At 34.6% G+C, this 17,385-nt stretch overlaps 2 protein-coding genes across 2 annotated transcripts; one reads left to right on the forward strand and one right to left on the reverse strand.

The window, feature by feature from the left end:
- Positions 1 to 2,745: 2,745 nt before the first annotated feature.
- Positions 2,746 to 3,693, forward strand: LOC120780348. Its single transcript, XM_040112639.1, has 2 exons — positions 2,746 to 2,966; positions 3,021 to 3,693. Exons 1-2 carry the CDS (start codon positions 2,947 to 2,949, stop codon positions 3,601 to 3,603), a joined length of 603 nt encoding a protein of 200 aa, XP_039968573.1. The 5' UTR covers positions 2,746 to 2,946; the 3' UTR covers positions 3,604 to 3,693.
- Positions 3,694 to 3,866: 173 nt separating this feature from the next.
- On the reverse strand, positions 3,867 to 4,899 carry LOC120780347 (protein ALP1-like). Its single transcript, XM_040112638.1, has 2 exons — positions 4,562 to 4,899; positions 3,867 to 4,503 (listed from the first exon to the last, which is right to left on the reverse strand). The coding sequence occupies exons 1-2, from the start codon at positions 4,703 to 4,705 to the stop codon at positions 4,003 to 4,005; spliced, it is 645 nt and encodes a 214-aa protein (XP_039968572.1). The 5' UTR covers positions 4,706 to 4,899; the 3' UTR covers positions 3,867 to 4,002.
- Between the last annotated feature and the right edge of the window lie 12,486 nt (positions 4,900 to 17,385).

Consider the following 17,385-nt stretch of genomic DNA (forward strand, 5'->3'; position numbering starts at 1 on the left):
AGTGTTTAGCACTTCCGTCGTACCTTTCATATAATCTGTAGGCTGTGTGCGCCGCTTGCCTCCACGACACATAATGTTCTCGTGTGCCGTCAAATTCAGGTAACGATTTTGCAAGATCGAGCGTTTCATCACATTACACATTCCCTACAATTCTCACTTCCTCAAAGTATTCTACCTTTTTTAGTCCATGTATTAGTAAACTGTTTTGTCATTTCATCTAACTTTGTATCAAAATCTTCCTCATGTGCTTTTAATGCAGCTGATTTCGCTGCAGTAACATTAGCTGTCAGTTCATTAGTATTCGTATTTATTTCGTTTTTATCTTGTAAAACTAATGTATCAAAAAGGTTAGCTAATTGAAGGTCCTACATCAACTTGATGTTAAACACGTGGTTTCAATCGAAATAAATTTTTTCATATAAATATTTTAAAGAATAATTCATAAATGTTTTCAAATAGTTTTTTATAACGTATAATCCCTCTAAAAATACTGAGCAGATCACTTACAAATTTTGTTTTCGTATATTAACTAAATTGTTTTTTAACACTGTATAAATGAGGCTTCTTAAAAGCCGTTGCTTGATAATTAAATTTGCCACGTGGTGTTTTTTTACACTGGGAAATGTTCCTGCTTCCAATGTCACCGAAGGTTGAGAGTGTGGCTTAATTAAGAACTTGCAGCATTTAGTTTATGTTAAAACTTGTTAAACCTTTTATCTTCGTAAGGAATATAAATTTAAGAATTTATTATAATATTTCTTCCCATGCCCCACGATGGGCGCCAGGTGGTTTTTATTTATGATTTATTCAACTTTATTTGTCTTAGCCTTATGTTGTCTCTTCCGCTTGCAGCCAAGATCAAATCTGAACAAAATGTAAAATGTACGTATAGGATTACCGCTTCTCTCTCTCCATTGTTGTAGTTCATTCAGCAATTATTATTGACATTCGAATTAAATCAATAACTCTTCATTGTTACGCAGAGTGATCACTCTCCCAGCAATCAACGCGCTGTTGCTCTGCAAGTGCGGCGATGCTGTTAAGTGTTATACTCATGATACTAAAAATGCATCAGAGAACAGATCTGCTTCGTGGGTGGCCATTGCAGCTTAACTTGCATAAGGGCACCGATTTCACGAACTCGAACCTCTGCTCCACCGGAAGCGCCTTGAAAGTTGGCAGGCAGTCAAATAGTGGTCCTTGGACTCGCACTGCTGACAAATAGACTACCTCGTATTTGCTGCAACTAGCGCCGGTTTGGTCCTGGCCATATGTTGTTGTTTCCTTTCACTCGCACTGCTTGTTGGTGTGGGCTTCGTCCTTGAGTGTGATGCTCCTTCTGCTGATAGCTGCTGGTATCTTCGATTTAGTGTGGCTTCACAGTCCTTTCACAGTGGCAGCTTGTCATAATGCAGCTGTTGGATCGGGTGGCAGAGTCGACCTTTGTCATCACTTTGTGTATAAGTAATTACAAGGTGTGTTCCAAAGTAAACAGGGCCTTAAAAAAAACCAGAACAAATGGTTTCTTCCGCAAAATTTATTTTGTTTATTCAAAATAGTCTCCTTTTGCTTCAATACTGTTTTTGCACGGTCCAAAAGCATGTCGAGCGAGTGTTTTAGCTCGTTTGCCGGTATGGCCAACAGTATGCCGGTGTAAGTCTTTTGAATGGCCTGTAGGTCTGCTTAACGCTTTCCTTTCATGAGCAAATGCATTTTTCCAAAAAGGAAAAAGTCGCACGGTGCCATATCAAGTGAATACGGGAGTGGTTAATGGTTGAAATGTGGTTTTTGGTGGATCACAAGCGTCGATCGTTGAGACGGCGCATTATCGTGCAACTCTTTGTTCGTACCTCATTTTCGCAGCGGTATTAAAAACATACTGACACTTAAAACGCAATAACTTCACTTCCAATCGTTGAAATTCTCACTGACAATCGATAAAGATAGCAAATTCTAACACACCAGTCGACATATAGATGGCGCCACCAGGGGGGGCAAGATTCAAAAAGTCCTGTTTACTTTGGAACGCACCTTGTATAGCGTTTGTTATCTGTTCCTCATCGCCCAGCGATAGCAATGAGTCATATACCGCTAACACTTCGTCAATCATTGATCGCAATGAAGGCGCGGATGGCTTTGGGATGGTTGGCGGCCCAAAAGTTTAGATATTGTATTGAAAGATATCTAAGACTTATTATCATAAACTTTTTTGAGACTTGCCAACGCTTTCGGGTAATTTTCCCCCGACTTCTGACTTTAACTGTTCCCAAAGCCTCTCCAGATAGACAATTAACCAAATGGTTAAATTTTTCAATATCTGGGATATTTGGATCATTATGAACCAAGCTGTCAAACAAACTCATACAATTTTTAAATTCTGAATATTCTCCCTTGAAATTCCTTTATTTAAAAAATTAAAGGGCTACCGCAAATCCCAAAGTCCCTTGTTTCACTTGCGTACGCATATGCATACATACATATGTATATGTGCGTATATTTATTTTATTTAAATATGCACATGTTTATTTATGTACGGTTTTATAGATACTATTTATATGTGTATTTATGTACATATATGTACGTGTCAATATAATGAAATGTGAAAGAAGGGAGAGCCAAAAACTGAAAGTGTGCATTTGTTTTTATTTTAATTTTATTTGTATGTGTTTTCGTTTTTTTTTTTGTTTGAACTGCTTTCAGTAATTCACTCTCGTTACCTGGTGCGTCGGCTGTTTGCCGGCGCTTACGTCCCTTTGGAACAGGATGGCTGACTTCGAAAACGTCAATTGCTTTGCATACGAACAAAGTTCGAAGTTCGATAAAGCATCCGCAGTATTTATTATATTACATCATATTTTGAAACGCATTAACTCGGTAGTCGATGCGCAGTGATACAGAAAATCGTGCATCACTAAGAAACTTGATGCTTTTTAAAGTTTGAACGCAATGATGGCGGACTCAGATTGGTAAGCATTGCTATTATTTCTTTATTAATTTATATTTAAATAGTTTATTTTTAGTGAATCTAGCAAAAAATGGAATTATGAACGTAAAAAGCTGCTTCTGACCACCCGACTGCGTTATGAGGGCGATTTCGCTGCCAAACGCAAAAAACGGTCAGTGCTGTGGGAGAGAATATTAAATAATATTAAAGAAGTTGACGCCAAATTCCCATTCAGCCGTGATGAAATAACCAGGAAATTTCTCAATTTTATGGTAACTTATAAACGAATTAAGAAGAGAAACAATACATCAGGAGAAGCTGCCACCCACTGGGAATTTTACGAGGAAATGGACGATGTTTACGGCACTCGCAGCGATGTGGCCGTTCCTCAGGAGACTTTAGATTCATCGCTATACGACATATTGAGTGGAACCGGTGATACTAACGATTTTCGTGAGTTAGATAGCACATCGCCAAAGTCGAAACCAAAATCAGATCGAAAGAAGTGCGAAGTTCTAAGTTTTTTTGGAAAAAGAAGCCTCTGCAGACAAAGAAATTTTAAAAGAGTTGATGCAGGTAGAAAAAGAAAAGCTGGAAGTGGAAAAACAAAAAGTGGAAGAAATGCGAAGCCTCCGTTTGCTACTGACATCTATGTCTAATAACCAGTAGAATACATAGCTGTGCATAGCACATTTACGACTTATTTTAAACGTTTTTGTCGATGTTATACTTGTATTTTTAAATATTCATAACGCATATTTCATTTTAAACGAATTTATTTATTCATATCTTTAAAAACATGAAGTACAAATTATAAATAAATGTTATTACAACTTTAAAAATAAAATATTAAATTTCACAGTTTAATGGGGAAGTAAGTATATGATTGTCAAATATCTTATAAAAATATAAAAAGCTGAAATTCAATTTAAAAATTTTAGATTAATTTAGCAAAAAAAACATTACAAAAGGAAAGAAAATTAACATGTGAACTCTTGCTTTAGCCATTGTATATAAGCATGTAAATATTAAGCTGAAAGTAAAGTAGTTAGATTAGTTCATTTTCGTATGGCTTCTTCTCTTAAAAAATTTGTGGACACATCAGGTTGTGAAATATATTCAACATCTATTTCATTTATTATAGTTTCTTCGTCAATATTACAATCTTCGTTGTCAATAATAAAATTGTGAAGCACCATACAAGCCATTATTATGTGCTTTGCCAAGATCAAGTTCTGGATTTCAAGATAATTAAGAATCCGAAATTTTTTTTTCAAAATACCGAAAGCCTGCTCTATGATGACTCTTGTCGAACTTAGCACATAGTCGAATCTTTTTTGTTCTTGTGTAAGATACCCATTATCTTTGTATGGTACCATTAAAAAAGTCTCTAAAGGATAAGCACCGTCTCCTAATAAATGATATTGTGGCGAAATTTTAAGCGTCTTGTTTATGATAGCTTGTCGTATTGGGCTGTTGCGCCATATGGATGCATCATGACACCGTCCTGGATATCCAGCGAATACATCAGTAAAACGCATTTTGCTATCCGCTATTGCCTACATATATTGAAGTTACATTTAAGTGTTAAATATACCTGAAGAAGATAATATTTACCTGTTCAACAACTGAATATTGTCCTTTTCTATTGTAATAGCTTATGCTATCAGTTTTAGGCTGTTGAATGCGAACATGCATTCCATCAACACACCCTAACACAAATGGAAAGGGCAGAGCACGACTAGACTCAAACTGCTCCATAGTAGCTCGTTGGCTTTGGTCGGTTGCTGGAAATTTTATTAACTTTGCTTTTAAGCGACCAATTGCTTTTATTGTGCGAATAAAGTTGTAATAAGCAGTACCAATACCTAAGTGAAAACGATCACTTAATTCACGGAAACTGTTTTGGTTGCTAAGTTTCCATAGAGTTATGTATATATGTACATCTTTCTAACGATAAGCAAGGCCGACCAGTTCGAGGTGTTCTCCATAATGGCTTTAACATAGTTTGAAGCTTCTGTGATTGTATTTTTTTTTAATATATAAAACTTATACTTATGAACATATTGTATGTATAGTTACCTTACACGTAGGTTTCATCCTAAAGTGGGAGAAAAATACATCAACTGGCATTTCGCTAATAGTTTTCCAGAATCCCGAAGTTTTAGGCACCTTTCTTCTAATGTGCTTTTTATCATTATTATACTTGAAATTATTTAAAATGCACACTCTTTTATATTTTGATTTAAATATTTTACGAAAAATTTGAATGTTGTTTGTGCATTTATTTTCAGATAAACGCAAAAAAACGTTTATAATTGCACTCTTGGCTTTATTTTGATCCATTTTGTTTTTTTTACGATCGTTGAATTTTAATTTCTAAAACAGCTGTTTGCGAAAATAAACTTTGCAGTTAAAGTGTTGTAAAACGTCAAAATATACAATGCATAGTAATACGATGTTATTAGACTTTGCATACAGATGATGTATAAATACTGTAGTAAAACCGCATCAAAATTTTGCAGTAGTACGTTTTCGAAGTCAGCCGATCATTCCCAAAACGGCAGCGGATTGATGGCAGCAGCGATTTCAGCAGTGGCGAGTTTTTTAACGGGTTTTCCGCCGGCTTTTTCAACTGTTTTTTAACGTTTTAGAACGGCTCTCTCGTTAGTTACTAATGTACGTATATAAATGTCTTATATACATATATATGTATGTTCTCCAGCCCATCCCGCAATTTGCAAATTTTTTGTTATTTAAAACTTTTACCCAAGTTAAACAATAATCAATACGATATTTTGTGGAATTCACTGTACCCTTTGCGTTCTTTTTTAGGTTTTGTTTTATGTTTCTTTTATATGTTTTCACTTCACAAGGCCGAAAACCAAAAAGTATTAAACAGGCAGTTGGTACCGAAAATAATTAGTTAACGATTGCTGTTCATGTGTTTTTGTATGTTTAAAATATATTTTTTTTTAATTCTTAAATTGCCTGTAACGAGAAATGTAATTAATAGCCGACAAATTAAAACGCGTGCGTACGTTTTCACGGTTCAATTCAAAGATAGTTCTTTATTAACCAGTGGTAATGTAAGTATGTGTTACAAAAAAGGGTAAGTAATTATCTTTCGTTAAACATTGTTCTAGCTTACATATGTTAAGGTAAGTATTAAAGTAAGTAATAGATTAATATTATGAATGCATTATTAAGGTAAGTATTTTATATAACAGAGTTTCATAATTTTATTTTTAATAATTCAATATTCAATATTTTACAATTCATTTAATTATTCATCCCTTCTGACAAACAGAAATCGCTAAATAATAAGGGAGATTTCCTGTACATTAGATTCAAATCACCTCGGTGTAATTGGGCCAGTGCTACGCCCACAAATCGCCATTAACCGAAAACCGTGAAAATATATGAAATCGAATGATAACCCCGCTCACTCCTCGTACATATAACGGTACAGTTAAAAATTACTAAAAGTGCGATAAGTCAATAACTAAATGCGTCAGAGACATAAAAATCCCCGGGATGGTATGAGAAAGTTTTATTGGAGCCAGTGTGAAAATTGGACTACGGGCGTTGCACCGCCCACTTTTTGCTGAAATCCCATATCTCAGGACCCGACTGGTCGATTTCGACAAAATTTGGTATGTTTCGTAGTCCTATGTCTATGTCACGTTGCGAAAATTAGCGAAAATGAGCGAAATCGGACAATAACCACGACTTCTGCCCATATAGCACAATTTTAAATTCTATTTAATTCGTTCAGTTTCCAGTACGCAAATCAAGAAGCAATTAATATAACGGGATTAAACTTTGCACGAATTGTATGTCACCTTATGACCAAAAATTGTTCAAATCCATCAAAAACTGTTAACCCCCTAGGTACCGAATTTTTACACCCCGGTACCTATAGTTGACTTCTGTTAGAAAATACCTGTGAATGTCTGAGATATATAATATAAATTCAGGGATAGTACTTTTCTGTATGTCAAAAATAGGTTGGATCGGATCAATACTACCCTTAGTCCCCGTATATAACATCTAATATAGAGATAATCTAACTTCCGGGTGACTGATAACACAGGTCCACAAAAAAAAATCGATGAAAGGTTCCTTTGACCAAACATGGTGTATTATATGTATTGTGGGCCGCTGAAACCGAATCTGAAGTCCGTTTTGCTCCATCACGTCAGGATTTTTTCCTAACCTCAAAATACATGTCGGATTTTACTTGACAGAAAAAAATTTAAAAATATTAACGGACTTAGCTTAATTTTGGGGTAGAGGAGTTTTGAGGGGTCCCTGATTACGAAATTAAAAAACAAATTGGCCGTCAAAATTTTCAAAAAATTCATGAATTTTCAAAAAATTCTTCAATTTTTAAGAAATTCTTCACTTTTTATAAAATTTTGTATCAAGGGATTTTCGAGGTCACTGATTTCGAAATTAAAGGTAAATTTTCAAAATACAAAATGGCGGTCAGAAAAAAAAATTCTTGAATTTTTATAAAACTGTGTACAGAGGGGTTTTTCAATAGTCGAAGTCGATTAAGAATCGATTCTTGACATTCGAAAAATCGATTATTTTACGAGAAAACTCTTCAGTAGTCGAAGTCGATTGAGAATCGATTCTTGACATTCGAAAAATCGATTATTTTACGAGAAAACTCGATTCTCGAGTAGAATCCGAATCGAGTTTACCATCCCTACTGGCAGCCATCGCGTGCACATGTACCACCACACAATAACCACCACAAAAAGTTATTCTTTTTCCATTTAATTTATACTCGTATGGAAAACAGAAAATTAGAAACAGGCACCTCTTAATATTAATATTAAGAGCTCATCTTTTGAGTGACTTTCTTTTTCACATTTACGAAAGTTTTTAGCCTATTTTTCAGTTGAAAAAAAAGGTTGACTCAGCATGACACACCCTAATGCTTATGCTTCATTTGATATATTCGGACTAGGAGAAGATATGAGCTGATTGCATTAAACTACAGTATTTGTATATAAATTTGCTCGAAATGCGAGTTAAAACACTTTTAGTAATTTTCAGTATAACCTTTTTATGGGAAGGGTCGATGGCATTTATCCGATTCAACATTTTTCCATAAAGAATGAAAAAGAGCCAGAGGAAAACGTTTTTAGCAAGTATTTGTAATAATATATGTGTAGGTATGTAGCCATAGATACCCTTTTAATGTGATGCTCTTTACCAAATTTATGTTTGATATACTATAAATTCATGACTTAGTCTTAGCACTTTACCTACAGTTTCCCGTTTAACATTTTGTAACATCAAGAATCAATTTTATTCAAGTTGTCGCTTGCAACGTCAGACGAACGAGACTGATAGATTTTTGGAATTCAAAATTTTTTTTAACTCTTAAAGGAAAAATAACATTGAAATTATCACTAGCTTACAAAATAAGCTCACAAAATCTGTTGTATGTTGTTAAAATTATTATTTTATAAATAAAAATCGGTTCGCAAATATAGATACTAAAATTTAAGGAGTTCCACTATAGAAATCGAAAGTGGACTAAGGATTTATACGATTATGTTCTGGAAAAAGATGTGGTTAAAGGAGAATTCTACGTCGATTATGGTGATCAAAAGATGATGACCGAGGTGAAAAGAATGAAAAATTACATAGCACATTAAGCTGGGGTCCTACCTAATCTGTTAGTAAGTATCACCTATTCCCCTCAAAGGAATACCACCTAAAATTAAGCGAGATAGATATAAAGTTATAAAGTACAAATCATCATAATAATTAGAAAAATTGAAATCTGGGTGACTGTTTGCCTGTCTGCCCGTTCATCCGTCGTCCGTGCAAGCTGTAACTTCAGTAAAAATTGATAATAGGTTGTCAAAAAAGTCTTGCGGTATTTTCGCTAGTTGGCGCTGAAAGTTTTATTCGTCGCATCGGGTCATGCTATACCTTTTTGGAAAGCTCATTTCACGCGCTAACACTTGTTTGATTGATTGTCGTTTCTTTTAAGTCGTTCGTGAGTTACAGCGTCGCAAACATGGAGCAAAATAAAGAGAAAATACGGCATATTTTACAGTACTACTACGCTAAAGGCAAAAATGCATCTCAAGCCGCCAATAAAATTTGTGCAGTTTATGGACCCGATACACTTTCCATTTCCACCGCACAACGATGGTTTTAACGTTTTCGTTCTGGTGTAGAGGTGGTCGATGATGCGCCACGCTCCGGAAGGCCTGTCGTCGAAAATTGCGATAAAACCGCTGAATTGGTCGAAAGAGACCGGCATAGTAGCAGCCGTAGCATCGGTCAAGAGCTGGGCATGAGTCATCAAAAATTAATCATTAAAATACCGCAAGACTTTTTTGACAACCCAATATCATCACAGTTGAGACACGCACAGCAATTAGAATTAAATACCCACAACAGGGATAGAATATAACGCATATTTAAGGCTGGTGAAAAAGTCTTAGTAAAGAGAAACAGACTTGGTAATAATATAACCCCTCTTTATGAAGAACACATAATAGATAAGGATTTAGGAACAACAGCTTTATTAAATGGAGGGGGGTTCATAAAGACAATTTGAAATAGGTCGAATTTTTTGCTTGAATTAAGACCACATAATAATTTTTCCTGTAAATATATAACGCAAAGGTTATTATAAACATGTTACATTAAGTGAATAATTGCTAAGTACCAGTCTGAATTTATCGTAAAAAATTACCTGATTGTAAACTGAGCGTTTCACAAAACTCCTTTTATTTTATCAACATTTTGTGCTTAAACTAATGAAGTTTGTTAAACATTTTTGAATTATATGACTAATTTTTAAGGAAATATTATAAAAATGTAAAAGCAATATTTAATCTAAAAAATAAGATGAATTGTATAAAACATCTACCGCTTACTCCAGAACAAATTCATGTTTAAAAATTATTTGAACAAGTATTCCATAAAGAGATCTTTCGGCTTGAAGAAAACAATTCTGCACTACTACACCATTATTTTATCGCTCTTCATTCTGTTTTCTTAATCACATTGAGCTGCTCGTCTTTTAATAACATTGGAGAGCAACTACTAGTATCTCCAGGACCGAGGACTTGCCTCATTAAGAAGGAGCAAGCGGAAGAGACAACATAAGGCTAAGACAAATAAAGTGGAATGTTAATTTAATAAACCAATAAAGTAATATAATTTAACTTGCATAAATTGTTTGCATAAGGGGCACACTGTATCTAAGTGCAGAGCGGATCGATATCGTGTGACCAATCGATCGCATCACACATTATTGCACCAGTATCCGATTTCCTTCCCCACTGCACCTCATCCGCAACCATCTACCACATATGCCAGCAAAACAGCGATTATGCCGTATCAGGTCATGTTGGCAACAACAGTGATTCAAGTGAGAACCAGTTGTGGAGAGTACCTACCTTTGAGAGCCTTGCTGGACTCAGACTCCCAGGTCAACACAAAAAATTAAACGTAATAGGATTTGGCAATTCCAATACGAAAGTGGGTTCAAAATTAAGAGCGTTTGTTAAGTCGCGGATAAATAATTACGAATTTTCGGCGGAATTCTGGGTAATGCGAAGTATTTCGACTAATCGTCCAGACCATAATATCAATGTTAATCTTGGCTGGAAAATTCCGCACAATATTGAATTGGCGGATTAGGAATTCCACAAATGTGAAAAAGAAAATACGGCATATTTTACAGTACTACTACGGTAAAGGCAAAAATGCATCTCAAGCCGCCAATAAAATTTGTGCAGTTTATGGACTTGATACAGTTTCCATTTCCACCGTACAACGATGGTTTCAACGTTTTCGTTCTGGTGTAAGGGTGGTCGATGATGCGCCACGCTCCGGAAGGCCTGTCGTCGAAAATTGCGATAAAATCGCTGAATTGGTCGAAAGAGACCGGCATAGTAGCAGCCGTAGCATCGGTCAAGAGCTGGGCATGAGTCATCAAAAATTCATTTCAATTTCAATAAAAAAAAAAATTTTAATAAATAAAACTTTTTTGACAACCCATTATATCTTGATGAAATTTGGCATGCGGATTCCTTAGTACAAAAAAAATTTTGCTGATGGGCATAATTGGACCACTGCCACGCCCATAAAACGTCATTAACCGAAAACCAATAAAGTGCCATAACTAAGCATTTATACATATATCTCCTAAACCACTAAAGCTGCAGGAACCAAACTTGTTCATGCTAAATTTTACCTCAAAATATTTGAGACACGAGTCGTTATGTGAAGCTCTAAAAGTGAATTCTTCGATTTTTACTATGTCTGAATTTATTGAACAAATAAATGCGATAATGTACCATCTCATTGCATTGCTTATTCGTGATCATTGTGCCGCAACCACGGCATTCGCCTGATTTACATTCGTGCATTTTCTGGCTATTCAGCAAATTCACATGACCAGTCCGAAGACACCGTTTTGACTCAATTGAGGGTATAAAAGCTGAATCGAAGAAGGCCTGATGGCCATTACGGCGGAGGATTTTTCCAAGTGCTATGATGACCGGAAAACTCGTTGGCATTAGTGCATTTCAGCGGGAGAGGATTACTTTGAAGGAGATGAAGTGGACAAAATTCAACTTTAAATTTGATCACCGTACAATAATTCAGAGAGAATCCGTTCCAGAATCGAGTAAATACTTCCCCCATATACCTAGTATAAAAATTTCGAAGTTCCTGCAGACTTCATACCACATAAATCGGCTAATATTTGAGTTATCTCACTGAAATTTATGGAATGTGTTTTACTCATAATAGTGCATCCTTGTGCCTAAAATAAACAAATTGGGCGAAAACTAATATTCGGATTTTTGAACATCCGGATGACTTTGCTCCGTATAATTGGTGATTGCATGTGAGATGCGTTAATGAAATTCAGGGAAAATTTTTTTAATGTATCGTACTCCAACTCCCATACACTACATAAGTATAATGATTTTCGTTTTTCTAACAGATCTTATGCCGAAAATGTCGTTCCGTGTATGAATTATATAGTTTTTATAAGGAACGCTCTAAAGTAAACAGGACTATTTGAATCTACAACCCCTTATGGCGCCATCTATATGTGGACTGATATGTCAGAATCCGCTATCTTTAACGATTGTCCAGTGAGAATTTCATGACATTTCATTAATTAAAAGTGAAGTTATTTCGTTTTAAGTGTCGGTATGTTTGTGTTATCGGTGCGAAAATGAGTTTCGAACAAGGAACCAACATTAAATTTTGTTTTAAAATTGGTAAAACTTTTACCGAAACGTTTCAGTTGATGAAACAAGTTTATGGCGATGATCTCCTATCCGATTGCACGAGTGGTTTCAACGTTTTCAAAGTGGTCGTGAGGACATAAATGATCACCGGAAATTCCATTGAATCTATGCATGAATTCATCAAAAAACAAGCGATATCATCATTGAAATTCATGGAAATAGAATTGAACATCTCCAAAACATCGATTTATCGCATTTTGATCAAACATTTGGGCTTACGAAAGGTGTGTGCACGGTGTCTTCCGCACAAATTGACTAACGACCGAAAATTGCTCAGAATCCAACATTCGAAAGACATCATTAAAGAGGTCAAAATGAGCCAAACTTCCTTTACAACATTGTAACTGGTGACGAAACGTGGTGTTTCCAATATGATCCCGAAACGAAATGCCAGAGTGCTGAATGGAAGGCACCGGACGAGCCGAAACCCAAAAAATCGCGCAACTTATATTTTTGGACTCAACTTAGGTTGATTCTTCATAGTATTAAATAAAACCAAATAGATCAAATTCTCCTCGTTATAATTTTTATTCTGATGCAATCTTAATCGAGATTCTCCTGGATCTCGTAATAGCTTAACGTTTAATTTAAATTATATCAGTATCAAAAATATTTTTTTTTTTGTGTTTTAGATATGAGTAATGATAATAGGTATAATAAGACACTTATGGTAAGTAATTTAATAACATAAAATATTCTTATATATATGATATATTATTAGGGTGCGGAACATCACTCCTCCCCTCTTAGCTTAGAGATTGTCCTAGTTCTCGTAATAATTATACATGTATGTCATTAAATGGTATGTAATTCAATATTAGGAAGTATTCATATGTATAACATAAAATATAAAACAATGCGTTTTTATAAGCAGCACTATGTGCTTCTGTTGAGCTTTATTACAAAACTAACTACACTTAACTTTAAGGTTTATAATCTAACCTATGCTTGAGCCGGCCTACGTGACCAAAGATGCTTGGTCAGCTAAAGGGTTTGCGCGTGTAGCGCTCACCTGCAACTATTTGGTTTTGGGGAGAAGACATGGTTGCGCGTGTTTCGCTCACTTAAGAATTTAGCGGATGCGCGTTTAGCGCAGTTGCACTTTTGGTTGTAATAGGACTCCAAAGTATGCAAACGGTTTGTATGTTTCTAGCATATAATGTGGGAATGGAATTTATGTAGAAGTTCATAAAATATTGTGTTAACTCCTCCCTCCGAAATATCAAGCGTCCCCGCTTGATTAATTAAAAAATGGGATGTCGTTAAGACTTCTATGCTGCGTCCTTTTAATTACTGGCATTTGAAATGATTCCGGTTTGCTAATAATTATTTCAGGCTTTACGCGCTTTTGCATCTGAAAATTGCAATTATGGTAAGTACTAGGGCTAATAGCCCAAAATGAGTGAATAAACTGGATTTCACTAAAGATTCAGAGAACTTATTTTTTAATGTTTTTATATTAAGCTCTTTCATAAGTTTTAAGGATAGAACTTCCTCGAACTCTGAATTTGAGTTTGAATGTTGGATTAAAGCAGGCAGTGGTCTCAAGCTATGTTGTTCTAAAGTTGTAAAATTCATGTTATTTATTCTTATAGTTTCATTAAAGATTCTTATCAAATATGATCCTCTTAATTTTCTAGTATTATTATTTGCAGTAATATTTCCTTCGAAATTATTTAAAAGTATTAATCCATTATTTATTTCTACAATATTTTTAACATGTTCCGTATTTGTTACGGTGCACTTATATGGTTTATTCCTTATTAAATTTTTTATACAATTTTCGTTTTCCAAATTAACAATTTGGGTTTGTTTTCAAATTTGTATTTCATTTATTATTTTACAATCTTTTCTATACCATAATATTCTTCATTACATTTAAGTATTTTTTCAAAATTTATCTTTAAAATAGTTTCGTTTTTACTTAAAGGCTTAATTATAATAGATTTGCAAATTTCTTTACCGGTTTTCGGTATTTTTATCATATAAATTAGTAAGTTTTGTTTTACAGCAATTTGAACATCTGCAAAATTCAGAGATTCTTCTAACGAACCAAATTGCAGATTCTCTTCGACAAAAATTTTATTTATTCTATGAGCTTCTTGATTGTTAATAATAACTGAGTTAATAATGTTCGCTTTAGTTAAATGAATTGCTCTTTTAATATTTTCTAACTCATCTTTGATTATGTCAATTTTAAATTTATATTGAAGTATTAGGGCGGTTTGAAATTCGTTACTACTTCCTAGAGACTTTATTATTGAGTTGCTAATTTCTGTTATATTGTTTATTCTTTCTAAAATGTTTTTGTTGATTATTAATTGTTGGTTGTTATTCTCGATTACTTCTTTAAATTTGCTGTTGATGGCTATTAAATCGTCATGGTCGGGGTTGCCAGCTATCCATTTCCAGGCTGATCCTATGTAGTCTAGTGATCTTTCGTTTTTGTATTTAGGTAAAATGTTATTAATTGTTATGTTGATATTACTGATTTCGTCTGTTATAAATGGGTAAAGAGGGTTGTTAGCTGGAATGTTTCGTATGAAGTTTCTGTTCAGTTCCCGTAATATTGTAGAGTATTCTGTTATGTTTGTCATGTGGATAATCCGGTATGTTCCTGTTTGAATTTTGCCAATTCCTTCCTCCATCATAACGATTTCTGACTGAGTGTAATCTAACACCTCAACCGAACCATCGCTTAAAATAAAGTTCAGGAAAAAGAGAGATCTAAAAATAATAAAAATGTTCTGAGTTAGTTTCGTATGCGGTCCTTGTGAACTATTTTGCCTGATTCTGTTTTTACAGTGGAATGTCTGTTTTCCTTAACTATTTCCTCTTTGTACCTTTTTGAAAGTTTTGTTCCTAATCTTTTATTCTGTTTAACAAAAATTTTGTCTCCTGTTCTATAGTCAATAGTTTCCTTTCTATATTTGTTATGATATTGCAGGTCCTTTTCCTGTTTCTCTTTTAATTTTTCTAGAACCTTTTTCATAGTTTCTTCTCTGTTAGTGGCATTTGAGGTAGGTCTACCGAAGAATATGTCAACGGGTTTTTTCCTGTAACAGAATGAACAGAATGGTTGTATTCGTTTACAGACCATTCCATTAATTCGTCGAAATTTTTATCAGAGTGTTCCTGTTTTAAGCTTCTCATAATTTCTGATATTGTTGAATGGAACCGTTCTATTTGTCCATTCACCTCGCTTTTATAGGGTGGTGCAGTGAATATTTTTATATTGAATTCGTTTTCTAACATGAATTTTATTGGTTGAGAATTAAATGTCCTTTCGTTATCGAAAACTATAGCCTTCGGAATTCCAAAATAAAATATTATTTCTCTTAAGGGTTTTTTTATACTGTCTATACTTTTCCCGTCTATTTTCTTTATAATGGCTAATTTGGAAAACTTGTCAATAGAAGTCAGTACTTTATGTTTGTCTGTTGAGAAAATGTCTATGTGAATAGTATGCCCTGAATATTCTGGTAAGGGTGTAGCTCCTAATTTTACATTGTTTGGGTGGCGATCATATTTATTTTCTTTACAAACTTTGCATAATTTTGTTATTTTTTTATTTTTTTCGACATAGCGGGGAAATAATATTTCTCCAAAATCTGTAGCTTATTTTCTTTTTCGTTTCTGTGAGCACGATTATGTTCCTCGATTATTATTTTATCTTGGGCCTCGGTCTGAGTAATATCTTCAACTACTATTTGTGTGAAACGAATTTTGTAATTTGCGAAATGTAGAGGGTAGATTGATAGGATTTTTAGCATAATGTGCTCTGTGGTTTTTATACCATTGATTACCGATGGATTAAGATATTTTTTAAAAGCGATTTTAGCGATTCTTCATTATAGGTTGTTTCAGTTATTAAGTGCCTATGGTACGTAGGGAAAACTATTTCGAATTTGTATGAATTTTTGGAATCTTCTGATATGAAAATTTGGTTCTTGAAGACGTTAATGGGTATTTCTACTGAAGAAATTAAATTTTCGGAAGAGCTGTCACTACTGTGGACAGTCATTGAATTTAAGTTAGCGATTGGTGGTCGTGAGAGTAGGTCTGCGACAATGTTTGTGTTGCCTGGTTTATAAATGATTTCGTGGTTATATTCTTCCAATTGTGCCTTCCATCTCTTCATTTTTGCATTAGTATTTTTGTTGCTGAGAGCAAAGGTCAATGGTTGGTGATCAGTGTAAATCTTAACCTTTTTTGATCTGTATAGGAAGCATTTCAGGGACTGTAGTGCCCAAATTATTGCCAACATTTCTTTTTCATTGGCGGCAAAAGTTTCCTCTGCTCTGCTTAGAGTTCTTGACAGAAAGGATATTGGCCTACCGTCTTGGGAAAGTACGGCTCCTAGAGCGTAATTTGAAGCATCCGTGGTAAGCTCAAAAGCTTTTTCGAAATCTGGATAGTGAAGTATAACATCGTCTGACGTCAAGCAATTTTTCAGGTCTTTAAAAGCTTCTACTTGTTGTGCTGTTAGATTTAAAAGTGTCCTTTTAGACTGATTCTTGGAAACTCTTCCAAGCTCTCCTCTCAGTATTTCAGTCAGGGGTTTTGCAATTTGTGCGTACGACTTTATAAATCTGCGATAATGTCCGGTCATTCCTAAAAAGGAGCGTAAATCATGGACAGTTTTGGGCCGTGGAAAATTTATTATAGCTTCTATCTTTTTTTGTGTAGTGCGAATTCCATTTTGGCCAACTATTATATCGAGGAACTCGATTTCCTTTTTGATAAATTCACATTTATCGAACTGTACCTTTAAATGCGCTTTTTCGAGAGTATCAAATATAATTGCAAGATTTCTAAAATGATCTTCTTTACTTTTGCTAAAGATAATTATGTCGTCAACATAAACGTAGCACCGGACGCCGATGTGTTTCCGTAGCACATCATCCAAAATGCGTTGGAAAATGGCAGGCGCATTTCTTAAGCCGAATGGAAGTCGAGTAAATTCGAATTTCCCATTGGCAATAGAGAAGGCGGTCTTCTCAATATCTGCTTCGTTGAGAGCAATCTGATGGAATCCACTCTTAAGGTCAATTGTAGAAAAATACTTATTTGATCCTAGATTAGTTAGAATAGTGGTCATATCTGGAATGGGATATTTATCTGGTATGG

This window comes from Bactrocera tryoni, unplaced genomic scaffold (genome assembly GCF_016617805.1).
Source record: "Bactrocera tryoni isolate S06 unplaced genomic scaffold, CSIRO_BtryS06_freeze2 scaffold_25, whole genome shotgun sequence".
Lineage (NCBI taxonomy): Eukaryota > Metazoa > Arthropoda > Insecta > Diptera > Tephritidae > Bactrocera > Bactrocera tryoni.